Raw genomic sequence first — 23,418 nt, 5'->3', positions numbered from 1 at the left:
AGTTTTTCTTTTCCCCCTGCCACCAACATGGTCTGTCAAGCTGTTTAACTTTCTTGAGTGCTCATGTTGCCTGCATGATCAGAAGTAGTCGTTCAGTCAAGTTAGTTTAAATCTTCATTCATCCACCCAATTACATAGGAGTCAGCCCTAAGGAACCAAGTAGGACTTAGTCTGTATAGACACGAGTAAGACTGCGATATTAGTGAATGAGTTTAGCTGTTGTAAGCAGGATATTGTAAGCATGGTTGACAAGTTGTTACTTATACAGATCTATAATCTAGGCATGAATTTCTTCCTTTTTCTTCAATATTTAATTTACAGATTTGTTAAAAAAAAGAGGGTCATGTTAATATGAGTACTTCTAAAAACTGCAGATGGCTAGTACCAAGAAAGGTCAGTGTGGACAGAAGCAATAAATGGTAGTGGTTTAATCCAGTGGTTCTTAACCTTTTTGAAAGAAACGCCCCCTTGAGCCATTGAGGCAGTTATCATCGCCCCCCTCCCTGAGGTGATATCTTACCTACCTACCTACCTACCTACCTACCTACCTACCTACCTACCTACCTAGTCTCCCTCCCCACCCGGGTACGAGGCAGCGCTTCACGGGGCGAGGATGAGGACCCAGGAGACCCTTTCCTTCCACCCGATCCACACTCAGTGCTCCCCTAAAGTAGAAAGGCGAGACGTGGCAGGTAGAAAGAGCTGGATCATCTGGCGGCAGCAGCAGCACCGGATCTACTGCCAGCACTGTGGCTGCAGTCGCCTTCACAGGTTTGGCTTGCTCCAGCGCCCCCCTACCGCCCCCCTTCTGTTCTTTCGCCCCCACAGCACCCCTTTTCGTTCTACTGCCCCCCTGAAAAATGAAATCGCTCCCTGGGGGGCATTATTGCCCACGTTAAGTACCACTGGTTTAATCAGTAGTGGTTTCAAGTCATTGTGTTATCTCAGTAATATGAGTACATGCAATATGGCCTATAGGAAATGTAGGCCTTTTGTCTCAATGTGTTCCCAGATTTCCAGGAACTAGACATCTGTTGTGAGACCCTGAAATTCATATAGAGGCTTCACTTAACTATCAAATATGGAAGGGAGCTTTTTATTGATTTACAAAGCAGACCACCCAGTAATTTGGGAGAAACAAAGCTTGATGGCATCGATTGACCAAGAAATGTGGAAAGTAAGTCTAATAACATCCAGTGATTAAAAAACAACAACAACCTACATTTATCTTTGGGGGAGGCTTAATGCACTGCGAATTTATGAAGGACCTTGCATTTACAATACCAAAGTTTTATTGGTACCTGTGTTTCACTCTCTCCTGTATTCATGTTTTATTCATTCATTCATTCATTCATTCATTCATCCTCTTGTTTTCCAGACTGCCAATGGCAATGTGGAAGCAAAAGTGGTGTGTTTTTACAGACGCCGAGACATCTCCAATAGCCTCATTATGCTTGCAGATAAACACGCAAGTAAGTTGATTATATTATTTAAAAATGGATTGCTGAATTCAGCTGGTTCAAACTGCATGTATCTGTGCTTAATGCATATGTGCAGGCTCTAGAAATCTGAATACAAATGTGATTTAACCATGCACTCTTGCTGTTGATGAGATATATATTGTGAAGCGAATTTCGGTTCATGATTTTTCACTCTTATTAACATATACTATGGTTAGAAGCATTTTGAGCTGACCCTGTGTGTTAATAATACACTGTTAAAGACAGTATTTATCTTATGAGGTCTCCACTTTTTTCATCCATAATGTGGTTCATAACTTTGTTATATGAGTAGCTTTGTTTAGCAATATCAAGTACTTTTGTATTTTTCTCTATTTTTGTTCTTTTGTATTTTTATTATTGTTATTACTACTAGTTGTAGCGGCGGCAGCAGTATAGTACCGTTTTTGCCGGCGTACAAGACAACTTTTGGGGCCCAAAAAACATGCCTCCAAGTGGGGGGCGGGGTCGTCTTGTACGTCGGGTGCACTGAATGACGCAGGGCTGTGCTGGCCGGGGAGGAAGGCAGGCAGCCAGGCAGTCGGTCTGAATGGAGGGAGGGAAGCACAGCCTGCCATGCCTGAGCGGCTAGAGCCCGCCGCCAGGCTGCCCGCTGCCCCGTGCCACTGAGCCAGCTTCACGCTCGCTCGCTCGCCCGCCCCCGCCCGTTGCCCTTTTCCTCCTCCTCCTCGTCAGCCTCTTGCCTTCTTCACCATCATCATCAGGGCTTTGGAATAATATCAAGAAATTTCACACACTATTATAAGCAGATGCAGATTTCAGAAATAACATCAGCAGAGCTACAAAAAACCAAAATATTAGGAACAGTATATATTCAGCCCAGTAATTACGAGATACTTAGGTTTTTGGTTAAAACTTGTATCTGTTACATAAGACCAGTCAATGTTTTCATAATTTCGATTGACTGTCTGGTATTTTTGAGTAATAATGATGGTGATGATGGATCCTCAGAAAAGTTAATCTCAGAAGTACCCATGTTAGCTTGAGTATCCTTAAAAAGGAACTGGTTAATTTAATGAAACAGAATAAAATGTTGAATGAAATATTGATTACATAAGTAGAATAAAATATTCATTGGCTCTTAGTTGTATGGTACATTTACATGTAGTAATTTGTGGCTTAAGTTGTTTTAGGATACTGTTATAAAAATTCTTCCAAGAGACAGAAAACAGATACCAGGCCTGGGCAAGATGGGAGGGAGAGAAGAGAGGAGGGTTGCGTATGTGGGGGTTTGAAGACTGAGGATTCACTTCAAATCTGGGAGGGAAGAAAAAAATAATATATACAAGAAAATATGAAGGTGAATAAAAAAATGAATGAAGATGGCAGAGGAATCATGTGTGTTAATGTTGGGAATTATAGTTTTTGCCTTGGAGTCTTGTGATTAGTGATGGACTTGATAGTTGTGAAGAAAATGACAGTGGCAGTAGATAACAGCAGAAGTATTATATTTGGTAATGACCAAGGTTCCTGCTAAGCTGGGAGCATGTGCACAACTCCACTTCCCTCTGCGCAGCTGTCTTCCTCCTCCGTGCAGTGGTCACGTTAGGTTCTGGTCTTGATGAACCAAGTGCGCGGGGTGGAGTTGCACGTGCATGAAGAGGCGGCGCCCCACTCAACGGGGTTGAAAATTAGAGGGTACATTGGTAATGATGTAAGAAACCTAGGCTTATATCCATTTATATGGGTGTCCAGCAAAGCAAAGCAGAGTGTGCTGCTTATATACCACCCCATAGCGCTTCAAGCACTCTCTGGGTGGTTTACAAGTTAATTATGCAGGCTACACATTGGATTGAATCCCAGGTCGTGAGCACAGTTTTGGCTGCAGTACAGTGGTTTAACCACTGTGCCACGAAGCTTATAAATTTTATCTCAGCTGTTTCTCTCTTTATTCTTGTTTGGTAATGATTCTGTTCTAAAATACTGACTTTCAGTTCTTCTGTGGAGTGTCGTGGTAGATTGAAATGGATGGAGACAGGTTTCTGTGTATTGTGGTTTCTGATATCAGATTTGTGACCATTGACCTGTTTCCGTAGAGATTGTCCTGTTTGTCCTATGTAGTAGAGTACAGAGGGGCATTATCTGCAAGAGATGGTATAGATCACATTATCTGAGGAGCAAGTGAAGTGGCCTTCGATATTTTGTGTGGCATTGTTAGGTCTTTTAATTGTGTTGCCAGAATAGATGTGTGGACATAGTTGGCATCTGGGTCAGTGGCAGGGTTCTAGGGCCTAAGCGCAACAACTGAGAAGGCCCTCTTTGAAGTCCCCATCAGATAGTCTCTGAAGGTACAGTGGACCCTCGACTTACAGACGGCTCGACTTACAGACTTTTCGAGTTACAGACTTCTCTGGCCGCAAAATTTAGATTCGACTTGCAGCCGGAGAATTGACTCCAAAATGGAAACCAAAAAAACCAAAATGGAACAAAAATAGAATACAAACTGCTAGTTATGGGATTAATCGGTTTTCAATGCATTTTAGGTCAATGGCGATTCGACCTAGAGACTTTTCGACTTGCAGCCACCGTTCCAATATGGATTAATTCCGTAAGTAGAGGGTCCGCTGTAGTAGGACTGTGAGGAGGACCTCTTGTATAGATCTTAAAGACTAGCTGTCTTGAGTCCTTTTTAAGAAGAAAGGCAGGATACAAATATTTCAAATAAACAAATAAATAATAGGCAGGGTTGTATGGGTTAATCTGGATCCAAATGGTTTTATAAATTGTGACCATCACTTTAAATTGTGCCCATAGACCGACTTGGTTTGGAATCTTTGCTGTTTCTATTCTAAAGAGAGTAGCCAGTGAAACTGTTAGAATGAGTTACATGTTCCTTATAACTAGCCACAATCAGCAATCTGGCTTCATAGGTTTAATTTCCAAACACTTCCAGAAATAGATGCAACTGATGCACCAGTTTTAACCGTCCAAGTGTCCTCTGGGGTACTGCCAAAACTTGAGCATCCAGGTTCAGGGATGAATTCACAGAGTACACCTTTCAGAGACAGTGTTACCCCCATACAGCACAGATTGATTTCCTGTTCCCAGGTCTGTCTTTCAGTTGACCAGGAGCACTTCTGCCTTGTTTGGATTGAGCTTCAACTTGGTCACCCTCATCTAATTTGTTACTGATTCCAGACTTTGGTTTAGCATGGAAACAGCTTTCTGAGGTTTAGTTGGAAAGGAGACATAGAGCTGGGTGTCATAAATATTTTGGTGTTAGTAAAGGTAAAGGTTCCCCTTGACATTTTCAGTCCCCTCGTATCCGACTTTAGGGGCGGTGCTCATCGCGTTTTCAAGCCGTAGAGCCAGCGCTTGTCCGAAGACAGTTTCCGTTGCCACGTGGCCAGTGTGACTAGGGAACGCTGTTTACCTTCCCACCGAGGTGGTACCTATTTATCTGCTTCCATTTGCATGCTTTCAAACTGCTAGGTTGGCGAGGAGCTGGGACAAAGCAACAGGAGCTCACTCCGTCGCGTGGATTCGATCTTATAACTGCTGGTCTTCTGACCCTGCAGCACACAAAGGCTTCTGAGGTTTAGCCCACAGCCCCACCACGTCTTGGTGTTACCAGACTCTAAAACTCTGGACAGCTTCTCCTAGCAGTTTCATGAGACAAGAGATAAGTACTGTATCTTTGAGAGACACCATAAGCCAGTGGTGTCCTCCAATACCATTTTGTTGGATTGCCCCTCCAGAAAGGCCTGGAACCACTGTAAAACGTTGCAATCAAGTCCCATCCCAAGAGAGATGGCTCAGAAGGATAATGTGGTTGAAAGAACTAAGAGGGGCCCTCTCCCTGCCCAGTTCCTGCTTAGGTCACCTATCAAGGTAATCAACCTCTTTCCATTCCAGAGCTTGGCTTGAAGCCAGATTGAAGTGGATATACATTATCACTTGCTCGAGCTCCTTGCTCCAAAATGGAGTATTAGATATTAGCTGGTAGTTATCTAGCATGGGGAATTCAAGGAGGGCTTTGTAAACCATGCTTTTATTACTGTTTCCTTTAGGCAGATTGGAGCCTTCTTGAAGAAAGGCATCCCCACTTCCTTTACCCATTTGGCCAAATTTCCCCTGGCTGCTTTAATGAGACAGTTTGGGCAAGCCCCCACCTTTCCAAATAAAAGGGAAACAACAGAAAGAGGTGTAGGCATTGGTGGCAAAGGTAAAAGGAAGAAGAATACACAGTTGCTTAAATTACATGTACAGTGGTGCCCCGCATAGAAATGCCCCGGAACGGATTAACCTTCGCTATGGGGAAACATCGCTATACGGAACAGAAAAGCCCATTGTTCCAAATGGGCAGAAAACTCACAGTTCTGCAATGTTTCCCCCATCCGGCAGCCATTTTCGTGCCCTCGGTAAGCGCTGAGCGCGGCCATTTCGGGCATCCGGTGGCCATTTTGGAACCGCCAAACAGCTTACCGATCGTCGCTAAGCGATTTTCGGCCATTGGAACCATTGGTATGCCTTCGCATTAGCGATCCCCCCAAAAAATGGATCGCTATGCAAATTCGCCGTTATACGGTGCGCTCGTTAAACGAGGCACCACTGCACTGTGGCTCATCATTGGGAAGAGGTGAACTACACCTTTCAGAATCCCCTAGCAAGTATGACCACTGGCCAGCCATGCTAGCTGAGAAATCTTGGGAGTTACAGTCCAATAAATAGCATTTCCATGTCTTGTTGTGGCCACAGGGTTTTTTTTAAAAAACAAAAATTGGACAGAACAATTACCAGAGGTTCATCAGGATCTGAATCATAGGCATTTTCAAGATTGTAGATGAAGGGTAGAGTAGTGTTAATGTCAGAACTTGTGCATTTAAAAATACGTTCTTGCGCTTTGGGATAAAATAAAAGCAAAACATAGAATTGTAAGATTAAAGCATGCAGTGAACAGCTTATTTGATGTGAAATAGGCAAAGGTTTAACAATAGCTTATCTGAGCATTATGTTCAGAAATAAATGCCCCACTTCATCATCACTTTCTGTGCAGGATAGCGTCATGCTCACATGCAGGCAATAAATGAAAGCAAGAGACCTGGAGCTTTTGGGGTTTTGCTGTGTGCAGTCCCACGTGAAGGCAGGAATCTCTCCTCTGAAGATGCATCACTTTGCATGGATAGGAAACAGCAATGGAAAGAGGAAGGAGTAGTTAGTATATCCTTCAAAGTATAGTGAATCTTGACAATAAACATAATGTCTGAATGATGCCCTTGTCAGTCTGGAATGAGTGTCAGCTTGGTAAATTTGGGTAAGAGAATGCCATAAACTCCCATTGTATGTATCTAGAGAAAAAGCAGGGTCATAACAGAGGAGTTACAGTATAGAAATAATGAAGTGTTGTGTTGTTTTACGGCCCTTGCCAGTGAGCCTAGTTAGTGTTGCAATGTTATTTCTGAATAACTAGGAATAAAAAACAAAAAATTCCTGAAGTTTCTAGGGAGGATGGGAGTTGTAGTCCACTTTGTCTAGAGAAGATGCTACATTGAAGAGGGCTGGTCTGGTTCAATATTCTCTTTTTGCCCATAACTTGGCTCTTTTCTCTAGGAACAGGGCAGGGCATAAACACAACTGCCTTTTGCCATTGTATGTTACTGTCTGGAATTCAGAGATTACTTGAGAGTTTAATGGGAGCTGTTACTAGTTTCCTGAAATGAATAAATGAAAATCTAAGCCATCCTCTCTCTCTCTCTTTTTGTAATTATGGCCCTCTAAAAGGTGTGCTTTTATTGGGTTTGTGTTGTTGAAAGCCTGCTGTGCTTCCTTTCCCTGGGGGTTGCAACACAAAGGGACAATAATAATGAGTTCCTTTCCTTGACATAATAGCCATTTCTTCCTTCTTTTGAATGACATTATGTAATTATTAGTCGATTCTTGAGTATATGTGTCTCATTAACCAGATTATTGTCAGCTCTTAAGTACTGAGCAGCCAAGTATTTCTTGTCATAAACAAACAATAGGCTTATGTGATGAAGGGGCCTTTACTGTGCTAATGGGAATTAATGAAATTTTGGAAAGTAGAAATTTCATGTTGAGAATATTTATTTTACAGATATCCCTGCTATTTTATGCACTTTTGCATGTTGTATGCATCTGTTATGGAATTAATGTCCGACCTTTCCACTACAAATCGTGCTGAAGCAGATAATGAGATTTTTTAAAAGTACAATTATAATTAAAATATGAAAGCACATTTGTTAAAAACACATCTGTAATTGGTGCATAAAGAACTATAAAGTTAAAATCAGCACTGTTAGAACTGTGTATATTCCAGAGTGTTTAGATATTGTATCTACTGTCTGTATTTGCAACCACAAAGTGTAAAAGAATAAAGATTCTTCAATAATATGTGAATGATTCTCAGAATTACTGACCTTACAGGATATTTGTAAGTGTTACATTGGACAAACTTTTGGATAAATTCGAAAATTTACTGTACTTAAAAATTATCTATAAGAAGAGCAAACAAGTGTTTGCCATGATAGATCCATAACTGTAGTAGTTCTCTCTTGGAATACTTAGTAAGGAAATATTAAGCTCCCACCATACCATTCCATTTACATTGCTTTTGTTTTGGAATTCTTTTAGAATTTTTTTAATAGACTGACTTGGTCCCACTTTTGGCATAAATTGGTTCTCCTGAATTTAGGTTGTAGTATGTTAAGAAGCGTTCAGGGGCAGTATGTACAGCAACCCTAAGATATGTGTCAAGATCATGATGGGTAAAGTTATCGAGAAGAGGATTATTAGCACTTTGGTTGAAATTTGATATAATTATTTTTTTAGTAGTTGTGGGTGCCCTTCAAAAAACAGGGGAATTTCCATTTTAATATATAAGGATAATGCTATTCTTTCATACATAGAGGTTTGGAAGTGAAGACTTTTAAGAGAAGAAGGCTTATTTTTTAACTCCTGCAAGTCAAAAGAGCTGCTGGATAGCTCAGTGGTTTAGATATCTGGCTGAAGTTAGGAGTTGGATTCCTCATTGTGCCTCCCTGACATGGTAGTTGAAGTTGATGATCCATAGGATCCCTTCTAGTTCTGCAGTTTTCAGATGACGACGACGATAATTCTAAAGCTAAAATAGTTGTGTTGGGAGAGAGAAAGGAGAAATATGGATAATAGTTGGGTATCCTTGGGTATCTAGAATTGAGAAATCAATATTTTTATCTCCTGTTTGCTTGTGCTGGAGATAATGTTTTCAAACTAAGTGATATTTATACTGGCAGGAATAGCTTATTAGATAACATTTAAGGTTTCTAAATATGTTAAATTAGCCTTAGAGAGGAGGAAGGGTTTTATTCCCTTTTCCATTCATGATATTATGTCCTCTAGGATGCATTTTAATTAATAACCATGTAGTCAAATAATTACACACTGTAGCATTTCACAGTGTATTGTATATTAGATCAATCCATATTTATTGTTTCATTATTTGTACTTTGATCTGTTTCATTGTTTGTCTTCTTTTGCTGCTCATGCGAAAAGCTGGCTCGACTTAGTATGCAATAAATGGAACTGAACCAAACTCTGACACATTGTGGTGGATAATTTTGTTCAAAATATTTAGATACTGTTTTTCATTGGGAAAATTCCAGGGTGGTGAACAACAGTTAAATAAAGTGGAAATATATAGAAATCAACAGCAAAACCTAATTGCAAGCAATTCAAAGGCAGCGTCTTTTTTGTATGTGGAATCTTTTAATAAGTATTTCTGAGAGTAGCCATTTTCCTTTAGAACAAGGAGTGATAGCAAGTTTTGGTGCAAAGAAAAAAATTATTCAAAATGTTTTAAGAAACTTCTGGTTTAATTTTTTTTAAAGACTCAGTTTTTGTTCAATAGCTGGCATTGATTCCTGATGGATGCAGAATTGCTCCCAAGGCTGGCCACTCCTGCTTGCTGCAGATTGTAAACAACACCACGTCGTTTCTTGTCTGTAGCTTTTTGTCCCTCTGATATTCACCCGTGTATCCAAGCATGGACAGTTGAGAGGTGGTGCTTTTGAACCACATAAAATAAAGGAGTAATAGTGCCCATAGTTTCCCAGTCGGTTGTTGGATTAGATACCTAGGGTTAATGTTTGTGTCTTTTATGGGCAGCCAGTAAATGTTAGGTGATATATGGAAACTAGGAGTGTGGAGTGATGCACACTAAGGTGATGATTTTCTATTTTACAAGCAGGAAATAGCCAGTCTGAGGCTCACCCAATCCCCACAATATTTATTTATTTAATTGAATAGGAGAGAATGAAAAATCTTCCCAGCAATGGGGAAGCTTGGTGATGTTTTCCTTAATGATTAAAGGTTAAACTAAATGGATATAGGTGATAATTTTGTTTCCATTTGGGGAAATAGACAATCTAAAGATATGTGAATGTAAGATTATTGATAGCAACAGGTATTGTTTTACTGATACCAGTGATGCTTGTTTCCATGCAAGCCTTGGAATGAAGACATAGTCAAATATGGTGGAAGTGATTGTTATACATGACTTTGGAAGAGGGAGGCATTTGAGTCTGACAAAATTGGAGCTTGTTGCAGATTATTACATCTTGGTTTCCACCCACCTTCTTTTCCTAGCTTAGAGTCCTCCCATTCCCATATCAGCCTATCAGTATCTCAAGATATCCATGGGACATCTTTGTGTTCCTGCTAAAGAACCGTTGATTTGCTGCCCTAGGAAGCTGTGAATTAGTACCTTTTTCACTCTGCTTTATGTTAAAGATGCTCTTGCGTGGGCAGGAGTTTGATTTATGATCAGTCTTTTATTGTGCAGTCATAGACCCAGTAGAACTGATATATTAGATTAAACAATGTTAGTACAGAAAACAAATAAAAATGAAAACTGCAGTTCCGCAGAGAGACTCCTCTTATGTGTCCTTTGAACTGACAAAAGAAACTTGGCCACAACATCCATGTTTAGCTTGCCGGAATCAGGCAGAAAGTATTTCAAATACCAATCTGAGGAAACTTTGCTGTATCGATTTTATTTAGAATTTTATTTGCTGCATCTTTCTGCTTTCATTATATTGTTGGAAAATGTTGTGTTTGTTTTTATTATTGTTGGTTTTTAAAGTTGTTAGGTACCCTTTATGGGGTTTATAAAAAGTTATAAACGAACTGAAAGCATTTTTTTGTATCATTACTGTCTGCTGTAGTGCTAATTTAAAGAGAAAGAGAGGAGCTGATTATGAAAAAACAGATAGGAACACTAGATGAAACCTTGAGTAAAACTCATAAAATGAATGCTTGCCTAAATAGATTTTCATATAATAATAATAATAATAAAAATCCTCAGAGAAGCTACCAATTTATCCTCCCCAGAAATGAAAAAGTCCATGCATAGCAGTGAGGCCTGTACAGTGTGGTTTTCTGGCACTTGTCACCAGAAGAGCTTTGAAATAATTCCGTAAAAATTAATTTGTTATCCTATATTTATTAAACAATCATAATTGTTATTTACATTGTTAAATGCCACTGACATTAGTGGGTTATCTAATGGTTGGCCACTCTGCTAAAGACCTCCAACAACTCATGAATTGTTTTAGCAAGGCCTGCCAAGACTTTGGACTAACAATCAGCCTGAAGAAAACACAAGTCGTGGGCCAGGGCGTGGACTCGCCTCCCTTTATTACCATCTCTACGCAAGAATTGGAGGATGTTCATGACTTTGTGTACCTTGGCTCAATGATCTATGACACTCTCTCCCTAGATGTCGAGCTGGATAAGTGCATTGGCAAAGCAGCTACCACGTTATCTAGACTCACAAAGAGGTTATGGCTCAATAAGAACTTGACGGCATATACCAAGAACCAGGTCTATGGAGCCTGTGTCCTGAGCACACTCCTGTACTGCAGCAAGTCCTGGACCCTTTGTGCATGGGAGGAGAGGAAGCTGAACACCTTCCATATGCGTTGTCTCCGACACATTTTTGGTATCACCTGGCAGGACAAAGTTCCAAATAGAGTAGTCCTAGAACGAGCTGGAATTTTTAGCATGTATACATTACTGAAACAGTGCCATCTATGTTGCCTTGGGCATGTGGTGAGAATGGCTGATGGTTGGATTCCAAAAGATCTCCTGTATGGAGAATTAGTGCAGGGAAATCGCCCCAGAGGGAGACCACAGCTGCAATACAAGGACATCTGCAAGCGGGATCTGAAGGCCTTAGGAATGGACCTCAACAGATGGGAAACCTTGACATCTGAGCATTCAGCCTGGAGGCAGGCGGTGCTTCATGGCATCTCCCATTTTGAAGAGACACTTGTCCAGGAGGTTGAGGCAGAGAGGCAGTCCTGAAACCAGCCAAATCAGGGAGCTGGACAGGGTACAGATTGTATTTGTCTTCAGTGTGGAAGAGATGGTCACTTTCAAATTGGCTTCTCAGCCACATTAGATGCTGTTCCAAGTTCTCCATACAGAGCACGTTACCCTAGTCTTTCGAAACTGAAGGATGCCTAATCTAAATACATGCATCATTTTAAATTTGTTACTTTGGGGATATTAGTTGGGGGATATTTTTTGCCTTTTTTAATTCATTTTTTAAAATGTAAAACTGATGTTATTAGCAATTAAAATAGCCAGGCAATTTTATAAATTTCACTAAAATGATTAATGATAATCAGTTGTTATCTAAATTATTGTTTACATGAGGAGTTGGAATTTCATTAGCAGTTATATTTTCTTTACTACCCAACTTTGTTTGCTTGTGGAGTTTACATCTCTAATATAAATTGTAAACATTCAACAACAGTCATAGCATGAACGCAGCAGAAAAATAGAATTACCAAACACAAGATGAGTAGACTCCCTAAAGCAGGGGTCTTTAAACTATGGCACGTGGGCCACATCCATCTTGCCTTGCTTTTTTATCCACCCTAGACATAGGAAGAGGAGGAAAGGGGGACCCAAGTGATCCCCCACCTTTGCTGTCTTTGCAAAGACAGTGGGGGTGGGAGATCACTTCAGTCCCCCTTCCCTCCTTCGGCCCTTGAAAATGTATAAAATATACGATTGTGCCCTCACACTGAAAAGTTTGGAGACCCCTGCCCTAAAGGAACCACAGGCTTGAGTTTACAAGAGCTGAGCATGGCAGTTGAGGACAGAGCATTTTGGAGATTGCTCATTCCTAGGGTCACCATAAGTCGAGGATGACTTGACTGCACATAGTAACGAGATAATGTGGAAAAACCATGTTGCACTTTCCCCCTAAATATAGGGTTACATCTAACAGATTTCTGTGATTTTTTTAAAAGTCACTGGGATGAGATTTATTGGTTATTGTGCCTCTGTTTCCCTGTCGTTGGCAGGTTCTTTCTGTGTCTAATTCTCAATGTAGATATGGCCATTTTTCAAGCCTCTCAGTTACACAGCGAAATGGTTGTTGTAGGTTTTTCGGGCTGTTTGGCTGTGTTCTGGAGGTTTTTCTTCCTAATGTTTTGCCAGTCTTTGGCTGGCATCTTCAGAGGACAGGAGTTAGAACTCTCTCTCTGGTGTAGCGTGTGGGATAGTTGAATATTTGAAACTGTGGGATCAGCTTTTTGTCCTTTTCAGGAGATTGGACCCCGGCCAAGAAAGCCTTCGAGAATACATTACACATCAGAAGTTTGAAGTCTTTTTCAACTCTTAATTTGTTAGAAACCTCAGATATTCTGTTGCCAAAGGTTATATTTTTAAAATCAGTAATCAGGCTGTAGCTCAGTAGCACCCATATTTTATCTACAAAGTTCCTGTGTTTAGTGACTTGTATCTCCACATAAATTATGAGTTTATGAAATAATCCAGGCTGAAACTACGGAGATTTTCCGCTACTCAATGTCACCAATACAAGGCTAAATGGAATAACTGTCTTACTCAAGTTGGACTCGGTATAAAGCAGATTCTTAATAATGTAAAGAACAGCTCCCTAGCAGTTTAATTCAAAATCATTAATTTAATTTAATGGCTCAAAGAACTCCAACTTGCATCAAATTATTTTTGCAAATTCTATAGTTAGCTGTATTTAATCCAGATAACTATTTTGCAAAATGGTTATTGTTCACTGTACTACTTTTGGTTCCTGTTTTAAATTCTTTTTCTTCTTTAATAGTTTGGAAAATGCATCTCATTTAAATAGGAAAACTAAGGTTGAGTTTAAATACCTTTGCTTTATATCACTGATAGAAACAGACAGGCACTGGCCCATCATTAAAATAAGTAAGCTAAGCAGAAAATCTTGATGTAAATTGTTGATTTAAATAATATTTATCAATGCACTAGATTATACTTTCAGTTATTTCTATGAAGAAAGGCATATTTTGCTTACAATTTGGACCTTTATTGTAATTTATACTTGGATTTCGGCTGTACTGTTCCAAGTATAAAAGTTTGGATCCATGATCTGCTTTACATTGATAGGGCAACTCTCTTGATGCACCACAGCGCACCCCACTGAGTGGGTTGCCTTCTCCCTCTGTGTAGCAGTTACAGCAGCACCATGAAGGAGATGGGCAGGGAAATCTGTTACCAGCTAATTTATGTGTACCTAAATCTGGATTCAAGGGACGTGGTGGCGCTGCGGGCTAAACCGCAGAAGCCTGTGCTGCAGGGTCAGAAGACCAAGCAGTCATAAGATCAAATCCACGCAATGGAGTGAGTGTCCGTCGCTTGTTCCAGCTCCTGCCAACCTAGCGGTTCGAAAGTATGCAAATGCGAGTAGATAAATAGGGACCACCTCGGTGGAAAGGTAACAGCGTTCCGTGTCTAAGTCGCACTGGCCATGTGACCACGTAAGATTGTCTCCGGACAAACGCTGGCTCTATGGCTTGGAAACGGGGATGAGCACCGCCCCTTAGAGTCGAACACGACTGGACAAAAATTGTCAAGGGAAACCTTTACCTTTTTAAATCTGGATTCAACCAGAAGTTTTAATCTAACATTTCTATAACTTTGCATGATAGCCAGTGGTACAAAATGTATAGAGTGTCATACTAAGACTCAGGAAAGCTTGTTTCAAATCCCCACTCAAACATGGAAACTCACTGAGTGATGCTCATGGCAAACCTTTCCTTGAAAACTCAGGGTTGCCATTAATTCGGAAGTTATTTAATAACTTTGCTCATTGATATTTAATTTTCTTTCCTATTGAGTACATTTTAACCTCCAGAAAAATGCTTAGTATTCAATTATTTTTGTTACATAGATTTTGCCAAATACAAATGGGTGGGACCCAAAATACCAATGTATTTTACCTTTGGCACTAGCGATTAGGAATGAGACAAGCTGTATAAATGACCTAAACATCCATCAAATATGTGAAAACCACAGGAGGCCACATTGGGATCCCAGGTGTGCTACTTTTGCCCCCAGGGCTGAGAATTTTTGCTTTGGTGAACCATACTGGTGGATTCCCTTGTCACATAGTTTCCAAACTGTTTTAATTGTAGTTCATGATGAACATAACGTTTATCCATAGTCTCCTATCCTTTTATTCTTGGATCATGTTTCTGTTCTTTGCTGACAGCTCACAGATTTTTTAATTCCTACAATGATTAAATATTTATTACCTGCTGCTGAATTTTAATATGTAATATGAATTTCAGGAAGACATTTCAGTATACTCTCCTTAAAGCCCTTACTACTAGCTGAGAGAAGTCTGCCACCCAGATGTGGTGGGTGTATTTCTTCAAGGTACTTTATTTGTACAAAAAGGGGGTGCAGAGAGGCTTTCATCCTTCATTAGAGATTAATAGATGAATTAATTAAGTGAGTGAGAAGACTAATTAAGAAAAAATTGATGTGTCTTATTAAATCTGAAAAATAAAAAATAAACAAGGAACTTGTGATCTCAGAAAAGTGTTTCTGGATCCACTTGAAAAGCCAGTAAGTGAGCAAGGGAAATAGTAATAGCAATTATAGTAATTTATTCAGCAACATTTATAAGTTGTTAGCATGGTTAGCTAGAAATATTAGAAAGTAAAGAAAAATATGCATTTAATGTAGGGCTAAAAATTACTATGTTTTTCTAATACCACTTTGGATTAATAAGTAGCCTTGTTATGTGGGAGATGTTTTCCACTCACACAAAATGATTTAAAAGGTAGCATTTATGAGTTGCAGGGGTATCGAAGAATTTTTATTTCTCCTGTGCTGCAGTGTTACTTCGTCATGGTGATTCTGGATTTAGAGATTATTGCATGCAATTTTTTAAACAAGAGAATCCTTGATAATGGGTATAGAATTTGCCTAGAATAGAAATCTGCTGTATTCTCTGACTACATAGGTTGCCCTCAGAATTGGTTGAAGGGTATATAAGTATTCCAAATAAGTAAAAAATGCATTAAAATATGAACTCTTCCATGAATACTTGTAGAAGTGTTTCCAGAGTATCAAAAATGTCCACATCACTTTTGCTGATGGATCATGTATTCTCATACATCATGTATAGTTCCTGTGATGTGAATGAAGTTTGTGTAGTGTTCTATTTTATCTGTCAGTTACAACTTTTGATCCTGTACTGTACTTCTAATGTGTGTGGGACGTTGTCTTCTGTTGAGGGATGCTGTTAGTCAACCTAGTGTTGTCCATTTTGATGGGGAGTATCTTTTCAATTGCACAGATTTTCCTCATTGCTCTGCTTTCTGAGATTTAGGGGGACATGCCACATAATGTGATGCCAAACAGCAAACATGTAGTCTTTGGCCTTTTGCATGTTAATAATTTGCTCTGTGTACCATGCATTCTCCTTAAATGAGAAAACCACCCAAAAAGAAGAAGAAGAAGAAGAAGAAGAAGAAGAAGAAGAAGAAGAAGAAGAAGAAGAAGAAGAAGAAGAAGAAGAAGAAGAAGAAGAAGAAGAAGAAGAAAAGAAAATCACAGTGTGTTTTGATGTTTGGAAGATAAGGAATACTAGTATTGTGTTTCTCTGAAAATAGGACAGAGTCTTCTATTAATTTCCGCTCCAAAAACACATTACAGTGGACCCTCGACTTACAGACGGCTCGACTTACAGACTTTTCGAGTTACAGACTTCTCTGGCTGCAAAATTTAGATTCGACTTGCAGCCGGAGAATCGACTTACAGACCAGAAAAAAACCAAAATGGAATAAAAATAGAATAAAAACCACTGGTTATGGGATTAATCGGTTTTCAGTGCATTGTAGGTCAATGGAGATTTGATTTACAGACTTTTCGACTTGCCGCCACCATTCCAATACGGATTAATTCCTTAAGTAGAGGGTCCACTGTAGGGCTTATTTTCAGGGCATGTTGTACTTTTTTTTCGTGTACAACAATCTACATTTAGATTGTTGTACATGAATAAAATACAACATCCAAATGATGTTGCATTTCAAATACAGTCATATCATCTTCTTCTGGTTGCTGCACAATGGTGGAGGGCGGGGTTTCACTTAACTAGGGCTTATTTTAGGGGTAGGGCTTATATTACGAGCATCCTGAAAAATCATACTAGGGCTTATTTTCAGGTTAGGTCCTATTTTTGGAGAAACAGGGTACTTACAACCAAAACCATCTCTTAGGGTGAACAAGAATTGTACATTTCTCTGATGCTTTGGTTTGTGCAGTGGGATGCCACTGATACTCTTCTTTGAGCCAGCCCATTATATACACTGTGTTTCTTCCTGGCTTCTTTTATCCTGCCATTTAGTCAGTTCTTTTAGCCATTATTTACATCGTCACTTCTAGTAGACCTAAATGATAATGATTCTAGTCTGATTTGGACAAGCCCTCCCTACTTGCATTTGAGGGCATCTTGCTTAGAAGTTAAAACAGTATGTGAAGTACTTTTATGAGTGTTGCCACTTCATACTGCAGGTGGGAGTTCATGCAGATATATTTGTTTCATTACCACAAAATAGAAAAATGAAGTTTTCTCTATGTTAAAAGACAAAATCAAACACAGTGGTTCCATCCTAGCCCTTTCCCCAACATGCTACTTATCCATATGCAATTTTCCCCATTTTTTAAGAAGCATTTGATCTCTTTCATTTGAAGTGGCACACCCCAGAAACAACACTTTTTTGTTTTTCTTGCTGTTGAAACAGACTAACACAGCTACAAGTCTGGAAACTCTAGATTATAGCTGTTTTTACAGTCCTTCCCTCACCAATTCTGCAAGTTCTCTCCCCTTTTTTATTCAGTCATATATTCCTATGAAAACAAAGTTAGAAATCTGAGACCCATTCTTGATGCTAACCAAATGTTAAAATACAGTGGGGTCTTGACTTGAGAACTTAATCCGTATTGGAAGGCGGTTCTCAAGTCAAAAAGTCTGTAAGTCAAGTCTCCATTGACCTACAGTGCATTGAAAACCAATTAATCCCGTAACAGGCCGTTTTTGTTCCATTTTGGTTTTTTTCTGGTCTGTAGGTCAAATCTCAGTCTGCAAGTCAAACCTAAATTTTGCAGCCAGAGAAGTCTGTAACTCAAAAAGTCTGTAAGTCAAGCCGTCTGTAAATCAAGGGTCCACTGTATCATCATTTGTGCAAGCCCCAAGACAGATGCGGACAGACTTTGGGCTGAATGCAGTTGTTACACCTGTTAGATGACTGAAATTTGTAAAAACAGTACTTTTGTAAGTTCCATTGACTGAGTGGATCTACTCCATTTGGGCTGAATAACTAGATCTAGCGTTGCAGGCTTAGTTGAACTGCTGTGTTTTTTACTAGAACTCTAGAGGTCTACAAGCTCAAGGAGGTGGACATAGGATGGCTTGGGCACAAACTCAGCCATCTCTTTTCTCACTTTCTCTTCAGTATCAGAACTAGGATTTGCATTAAAATGTTTTTGTACACTAATTAACACCTACTTTCCTTCAAGCTTGCATGCTTTCAGTAATCCAATTTAGAGAAGAAAAGAAAGCTGTGCCTTGTTGATATTTTTACTCCATAGGGAATCAAAAGGCTTCATAATGTACTGCAGATTGCTGAGAGATTTACCAGTATTTAATTTTTTTTGTTTATTGTATTTTAATGTTGCCTTTCTCCCAGTGAAGGTAGTCCTAATCTGCTTTTTTTTGCCTGCCCCAATTTAAGAAATTGCAGAACTAAGGAGTGCTGAGGCTCAAGGTGTGGTAGCTGAGTGGATCAGGAAGTTTGGGGGAGGGGAATGCTTAATGTTTTCCAGTTTTTAATCTAGACATGTAATGTTTCTTCATCTGTAGCTGAAATACAGATTCAGAAAATGTAAGGGAAAAAAAAATCCTAGGCTGATTTATAAGAAATATCCTGGTCAGGGTCAATGTTGCCATCCCAAACTTTGTTTTGTTGTGTGTTTTGTGTTTATTTTACATTTAATATATATTGCTTTTGAAGACCTTGATAGAAAAGTAGAAGTAACATAATATTTTAGCTATTCTACTTAGTTTCAGCAAAATCAAAATGAAAACAAACAAACATAAGGAAAAAGGGGAAAAAAGGTATTGCGGCACCTTTAACACTCATACATTTATTTCATTGTGAACTGTTGTGGATTGCAATCTACTCTCTTGGTCAGAGCACAAAATCTAACTAAAACAAGTTAATGAAGCACATTCTGTGTTGCTTGTTCACACATCTCTTCCTCCTCCTATGCCATTCCCAGTCTGTTCTGGAGTGACCTCCAACACTTTGTAGAAAATTTGTGAGGACACTGCTGTGTACGCAGGAGGACCCTGTTCTGTTTGCAGTGCCCCGTCCTTGCTGGTATACAGACATTATTTGATACAACCCAATATAACAACCGGTATATCGAAAGCCTGATTTTATTAAAGTACATTTTTCTGTTTTATTACAAGTAACATTAGAGGTGAGATTTATATGAGGCTTTCCTTTTTCTTTTCTCTTTTGGCTTGTGTTTGAAAAACAAAGTATTCCCGTAAATTGACTTGTTTTGCCCAAGGAAGGTTGTTTTCTGCGGCGTTACTGTCAGCTTGTTTTAGAAAAATGGAAAGAAGCAGTTCCATTATTGCAAGGTGTAAGGGTTGCAGATGGGAAGAAGCTGAAGCGGAGAAGTCTGAATATTACACTCACCTTTCTTTTTTCTCTTCTTGCAGAAGAGGTTGAAGAAGAATCTGAAATTCCCAAAGAAGTGGATTTGACTGATAAACAGAAACATCAATTAAAACACAGGGAACTGTTTCTGTCTCGTCAATATGAGTCCCTTCCTGCAACACATATCAGGTAAGAAACTGCTAAGAAGCTACTGCTGTGCTTACTGGTATCTCAGTCTGTAAGGGTAAAAATACTACATCTTTCAGATGGGTTCTTCAGCAGATGCTACCTGTACAGTGGTGCCTCGCTTAACGAGCACACCATTTAACGATGAATCCGCATAGCGATGCGGATTTTGTGATAGTTTTTACGATCGCATTGTGATGTTTTAATAGGTAAAACATCACATTGCGATGATGGGTAAGCGTTTCACTTACCGATCTTCGCATTGTGATGTTTCCCCAACAGCTGATTGGCAGTTCCAAAATGGCCACCGAATGACGAAAATGGCCACCCGCAGCGTTTTCGCGCCCTGCCCTCGCTTACCGAGGTGGCGAAAATGGCGGCCATATGGGGAATCTTTGCATAGCGGTGAGTTTTTCCCCCATAGGGGGAAAACAGGGTTTAATGCGTTCCTGTGGGGTCCCCCCCCCGCATAGCGACGTTTCCGGATAGCGACGATTTATCTGGAACGGATTATCGTCTCTATGCGGGGCACCACTGTATTTCTTTTTGATATGTGTTATCTCAGTGGGATGCAATGCCTGAGTAGAATTTGGCTTCTTGAAATTCAGGATAGTGTGGCTTTCCTTACCCCTCATTGGAACAATGATTGCTATTTTTAGTTTGGGTGTGTGTTCTTTCTCTGTTGGCTCTTACCACTATATGGGTATGGTTGTGCTACACAATGCCAAGCAAAGCTTTTCTAGAATATTTTATTGTATTGGAAATTTTGATGAAACACAGATCTTTATATTAGAATTTTGCTGTAATGAACTGGTTAGTATTGTTTAGGTGCATCATGGCGTTGTCTATTTACGGTTTTTGAACTATATTTTGCTAGTCATAATATTTTAAGTATCTTTTATTTTATTTTTAAATTTAGCTACGCATTATCATTATTGTTGTTGTTGTCAAGTAATTCTATGGCTTTTCTACATGATGAATCAGTATTTGCCCCAGTCTTATTCTTCAAGTGGTACTCCTCTAGCAGTGTTTTGAATCACAGGAGAAAGAAGAAGCCGTGCTATACAGACACATTTGTTGTATTGTGGAAGGAAAAGGTAGATAGAAATGTCTTTGAGAAAAACATTTGGCTCATTAGCATATATTTACTCAGTGAGGAAGATTAACCTGGGATTCCTTGGTTTGCTTTGACCTTCCTTAAACTCTATTCTCCTGAGAAACCTATATGTGGGACAGGAAGCAACAGTTAGAACTGGTCATGGAACAACTGAGTGGTTCAAAATTGGGAAAGGAGTACGACAAGGCTGTATATTGTCCCCCAGCTTATTTAACTTATATGCAGAATACATCATGCGGAAGGCCGGACTGGAAGAAACCCAAGCCGGAATTAAGATTGCCGGAAGAAATATCAACAACCTCCGATATGCAGATGATACCACTCTGATGGCAGAAAGTGAGGAGGAATTAAAGAACCTTGTAATGAGAGTGAAAGAGGAGAGTGCAAAAAACGGTCTGAAACTCAACATCAAAAAAACTAAGATTATGGCCACTGGTCCCATCACCTCCTGGGAAATAGAAGGGGAAGATATGGAGGCAGTGTCAAATTTTATCTTCCTGGGCTCCATGATCACTGCAGATGGAGACAGCAGCCCTGAAATTAAAAGGCGCCTTCTTCTTGGGAGGAAAGCAATGACAAATCTTGACAGCATCTTGAAAAGCAGAGACATCACCTTGCCAACAAAAGTCCGAACAGTCAAAGCTATGGTTTTTCCTGTCGTGATGTATGGAAGTGAGAGCTGGACCTTAAAGAAAGCAGACCGCCGAAGAATTGATGCCTTTGAATTGTGGTGCTGGAGGAGGCTCTTGAGAATCCCCTGGACTGCAAGGAGAACAAACCTATCAGTTCTAAAGGAAATCAACCCTGAATGCTCACTTGAAGGACAGATCCTGAAGCTGATGCTCCAGTACTTTGGCCATCTCATGAGAAGAAAAGAGTCCTTGGAAAAAACCTTGATGTTAGGAAGGTGTGATGGCAAGAGGAGAAGGGGACGACCGAGGATGAGATGGCTGGACAGTGTCTGCGAAGCAACCAACATGAACCTGACACAACTCCGGGAGGCAGTAGAAGACAGGAGGGCCTGGCGTGCTCTGGTCCATGGGGTCACGAAGAGTCGGACACGACTAAACGACTAAACACACACAAACTCTATTCACCTTGCCATACCACTTCTTCATATTTTAATAATGCAGTACATGCCCTTACCCAGGCAACCACCCACTTCCACTATATAAAATCATGTATTTTCATATGTGAAGTTTGAGGACAGTAGGTCTGGTGGTAGCCCCTTATATCTCACCAGATGCCGGTTCTGACATCCTCTCATCAAGGGTGGAGGTGCCCTCTTTAAGAAGGAGCACACATATTTCTGCCAACGGAACCAGTCTGGAATAAACATAGGTATTGCTTGCAGTTAAATTCTTGGCACAGGAAAGTTGTCTTATACTTTATGTGTATCTTTTAAAATATATAATAATGTGGGTGGTCTTCTTGGATGGTATATACAAAAAAGAAAGAATGAAAAGAAAAAAGTCCTGATCCACTGAACTTCTTTTTTTAAAAGAAAGTATCTTTTAATGAGACATACAGAGAAATGTGGTGATGGGACACAAACTAAGAAATCATCTTGTAGGATTGTGGGTTTTTTTCCCCCTTTCTCTTCCTATGTTGGAGCATTTGTGCATCTAATTAAGCATGTGTAACATTGATGCTCAAGGCTCTTTGACTTTCAGCAGCTTGCTGAAAAAAAGTTTAAAGGAAGGAATAAATTGTCGCATGTACTATCATGGCACCAAGAAATTCTAGCTGCACAGATTTGTTTGGGAAAGCCACTCTGCTCTTTGGCATCTGAGAGAATGCTTTTGATTCTTTTTCAGTGGTTTGAGATAGGAGGCAGAGCTGAATATGAATTCTGGGAAGTCGTAGGGTTCTTTTACTAGTAATGTTCTTGTGTTTTATTGTTTTCTCCTCTACTGGAAGCCGCCTAGAGTGGTCAAGTAGACCAGATAGGCGGGGTATATCCTAGAAAATGGACTGCTTCCAAGTGATGGGTTGAACTGAGAAGAATGTGTTTGGCTACATCATGAAGAACTTCATCAGGAGGACTTTAATCTGAATTGGACGAGGGAAGGAGACAGTGTCAAAGATAAAGAGAGATCAAAGCTTATGCAGAATCAGAGGAATAGACTGACCAGCTCTAACGGGGCCCAGTAGTAATCTTCACAAAAAATGTACTGATGAAAACTTTTATTTATGAGAGGCAGTTGTTAGAAGGCAATTCCAACGAACTTTTAAACCCTGGCCTGTTTAGTTAAAGTAAGTATTTGCTGTATTTGTAGTGAGGAGGGGCCAAAGTGGAGGATCGGGGAACTCTGAGCATTATTTGATCATTTCATGCACAAACTTTAGCTTGGGTTAGAACATCATAGGAAATTTGATAGCATAAACACTATTAAAAGGCATATTTGTGCAGAGCTTTTACATATTTTGATGGAACTTCCATAGGAGAATATCTCAGTGAATTGAGCCATAAATATAGGAACTTGATTCAGGATTATTTGGGGAGGAACTAAAGACATGGGTGGTTGCATCCCCCCCCCTTTTAAATAGAAATTGTATGTCAAGATTTTAAGATACAACTTTGAGAGCAAACTTGCAAATGTCTTGCTTCTAGTAGCTTCCT

At 39.8% G+C, this 23,418-nt stretch overlaps 1 protein-coding gene across 4 annotated transcripts in view; it reads left to right on the top strand.

The window, feature by feature from the left end:
* The window catches only part of MTA3 (metastasis associated 1 family member 3), a 182,068-nt gene that overhangs the window by 23,246 nt on the left and 135,404 nt on the right, over nt 1-23,418 (top strand). For all 4 annotated transcript variants that reach the window (XM_078380862.1, XM_078380857.1, XM_078380865.1 and 1 more), the window contains exons 3-4: nt 1,379-1,472; nt 19,555-19,681. In XM_078380862.1, the coding sequence (XP_078236988.1) occupies nt 1,379-1,472; nt 19,555-19,681 (221 nt within the window). The remainder of the gene's footprint in view (nt 1-1,378; nt 1,473-19,554; nt 19,682-23,418) is intronic.

The sequence above is a fragment of the Pogona vitticeps genome, chromosome 1 (genome assembly GCF_051106095.1).
Source record: "Pogona vitticeps strain Pit_001003342236 chromosome 1, PviZW2.1, whole genome shotgun sequence".
NCBI classification, from domain to species: Eukaryota; Metazoa; Chordata; class Lepidosauria; order Squamata; family Agamidae; genus Pogona; species Pogona vitticeps.
Note: the sequence above shows the minus strand (reverse complement) of the source record. Positions and strands in the feature narration are given on the sequence as shown.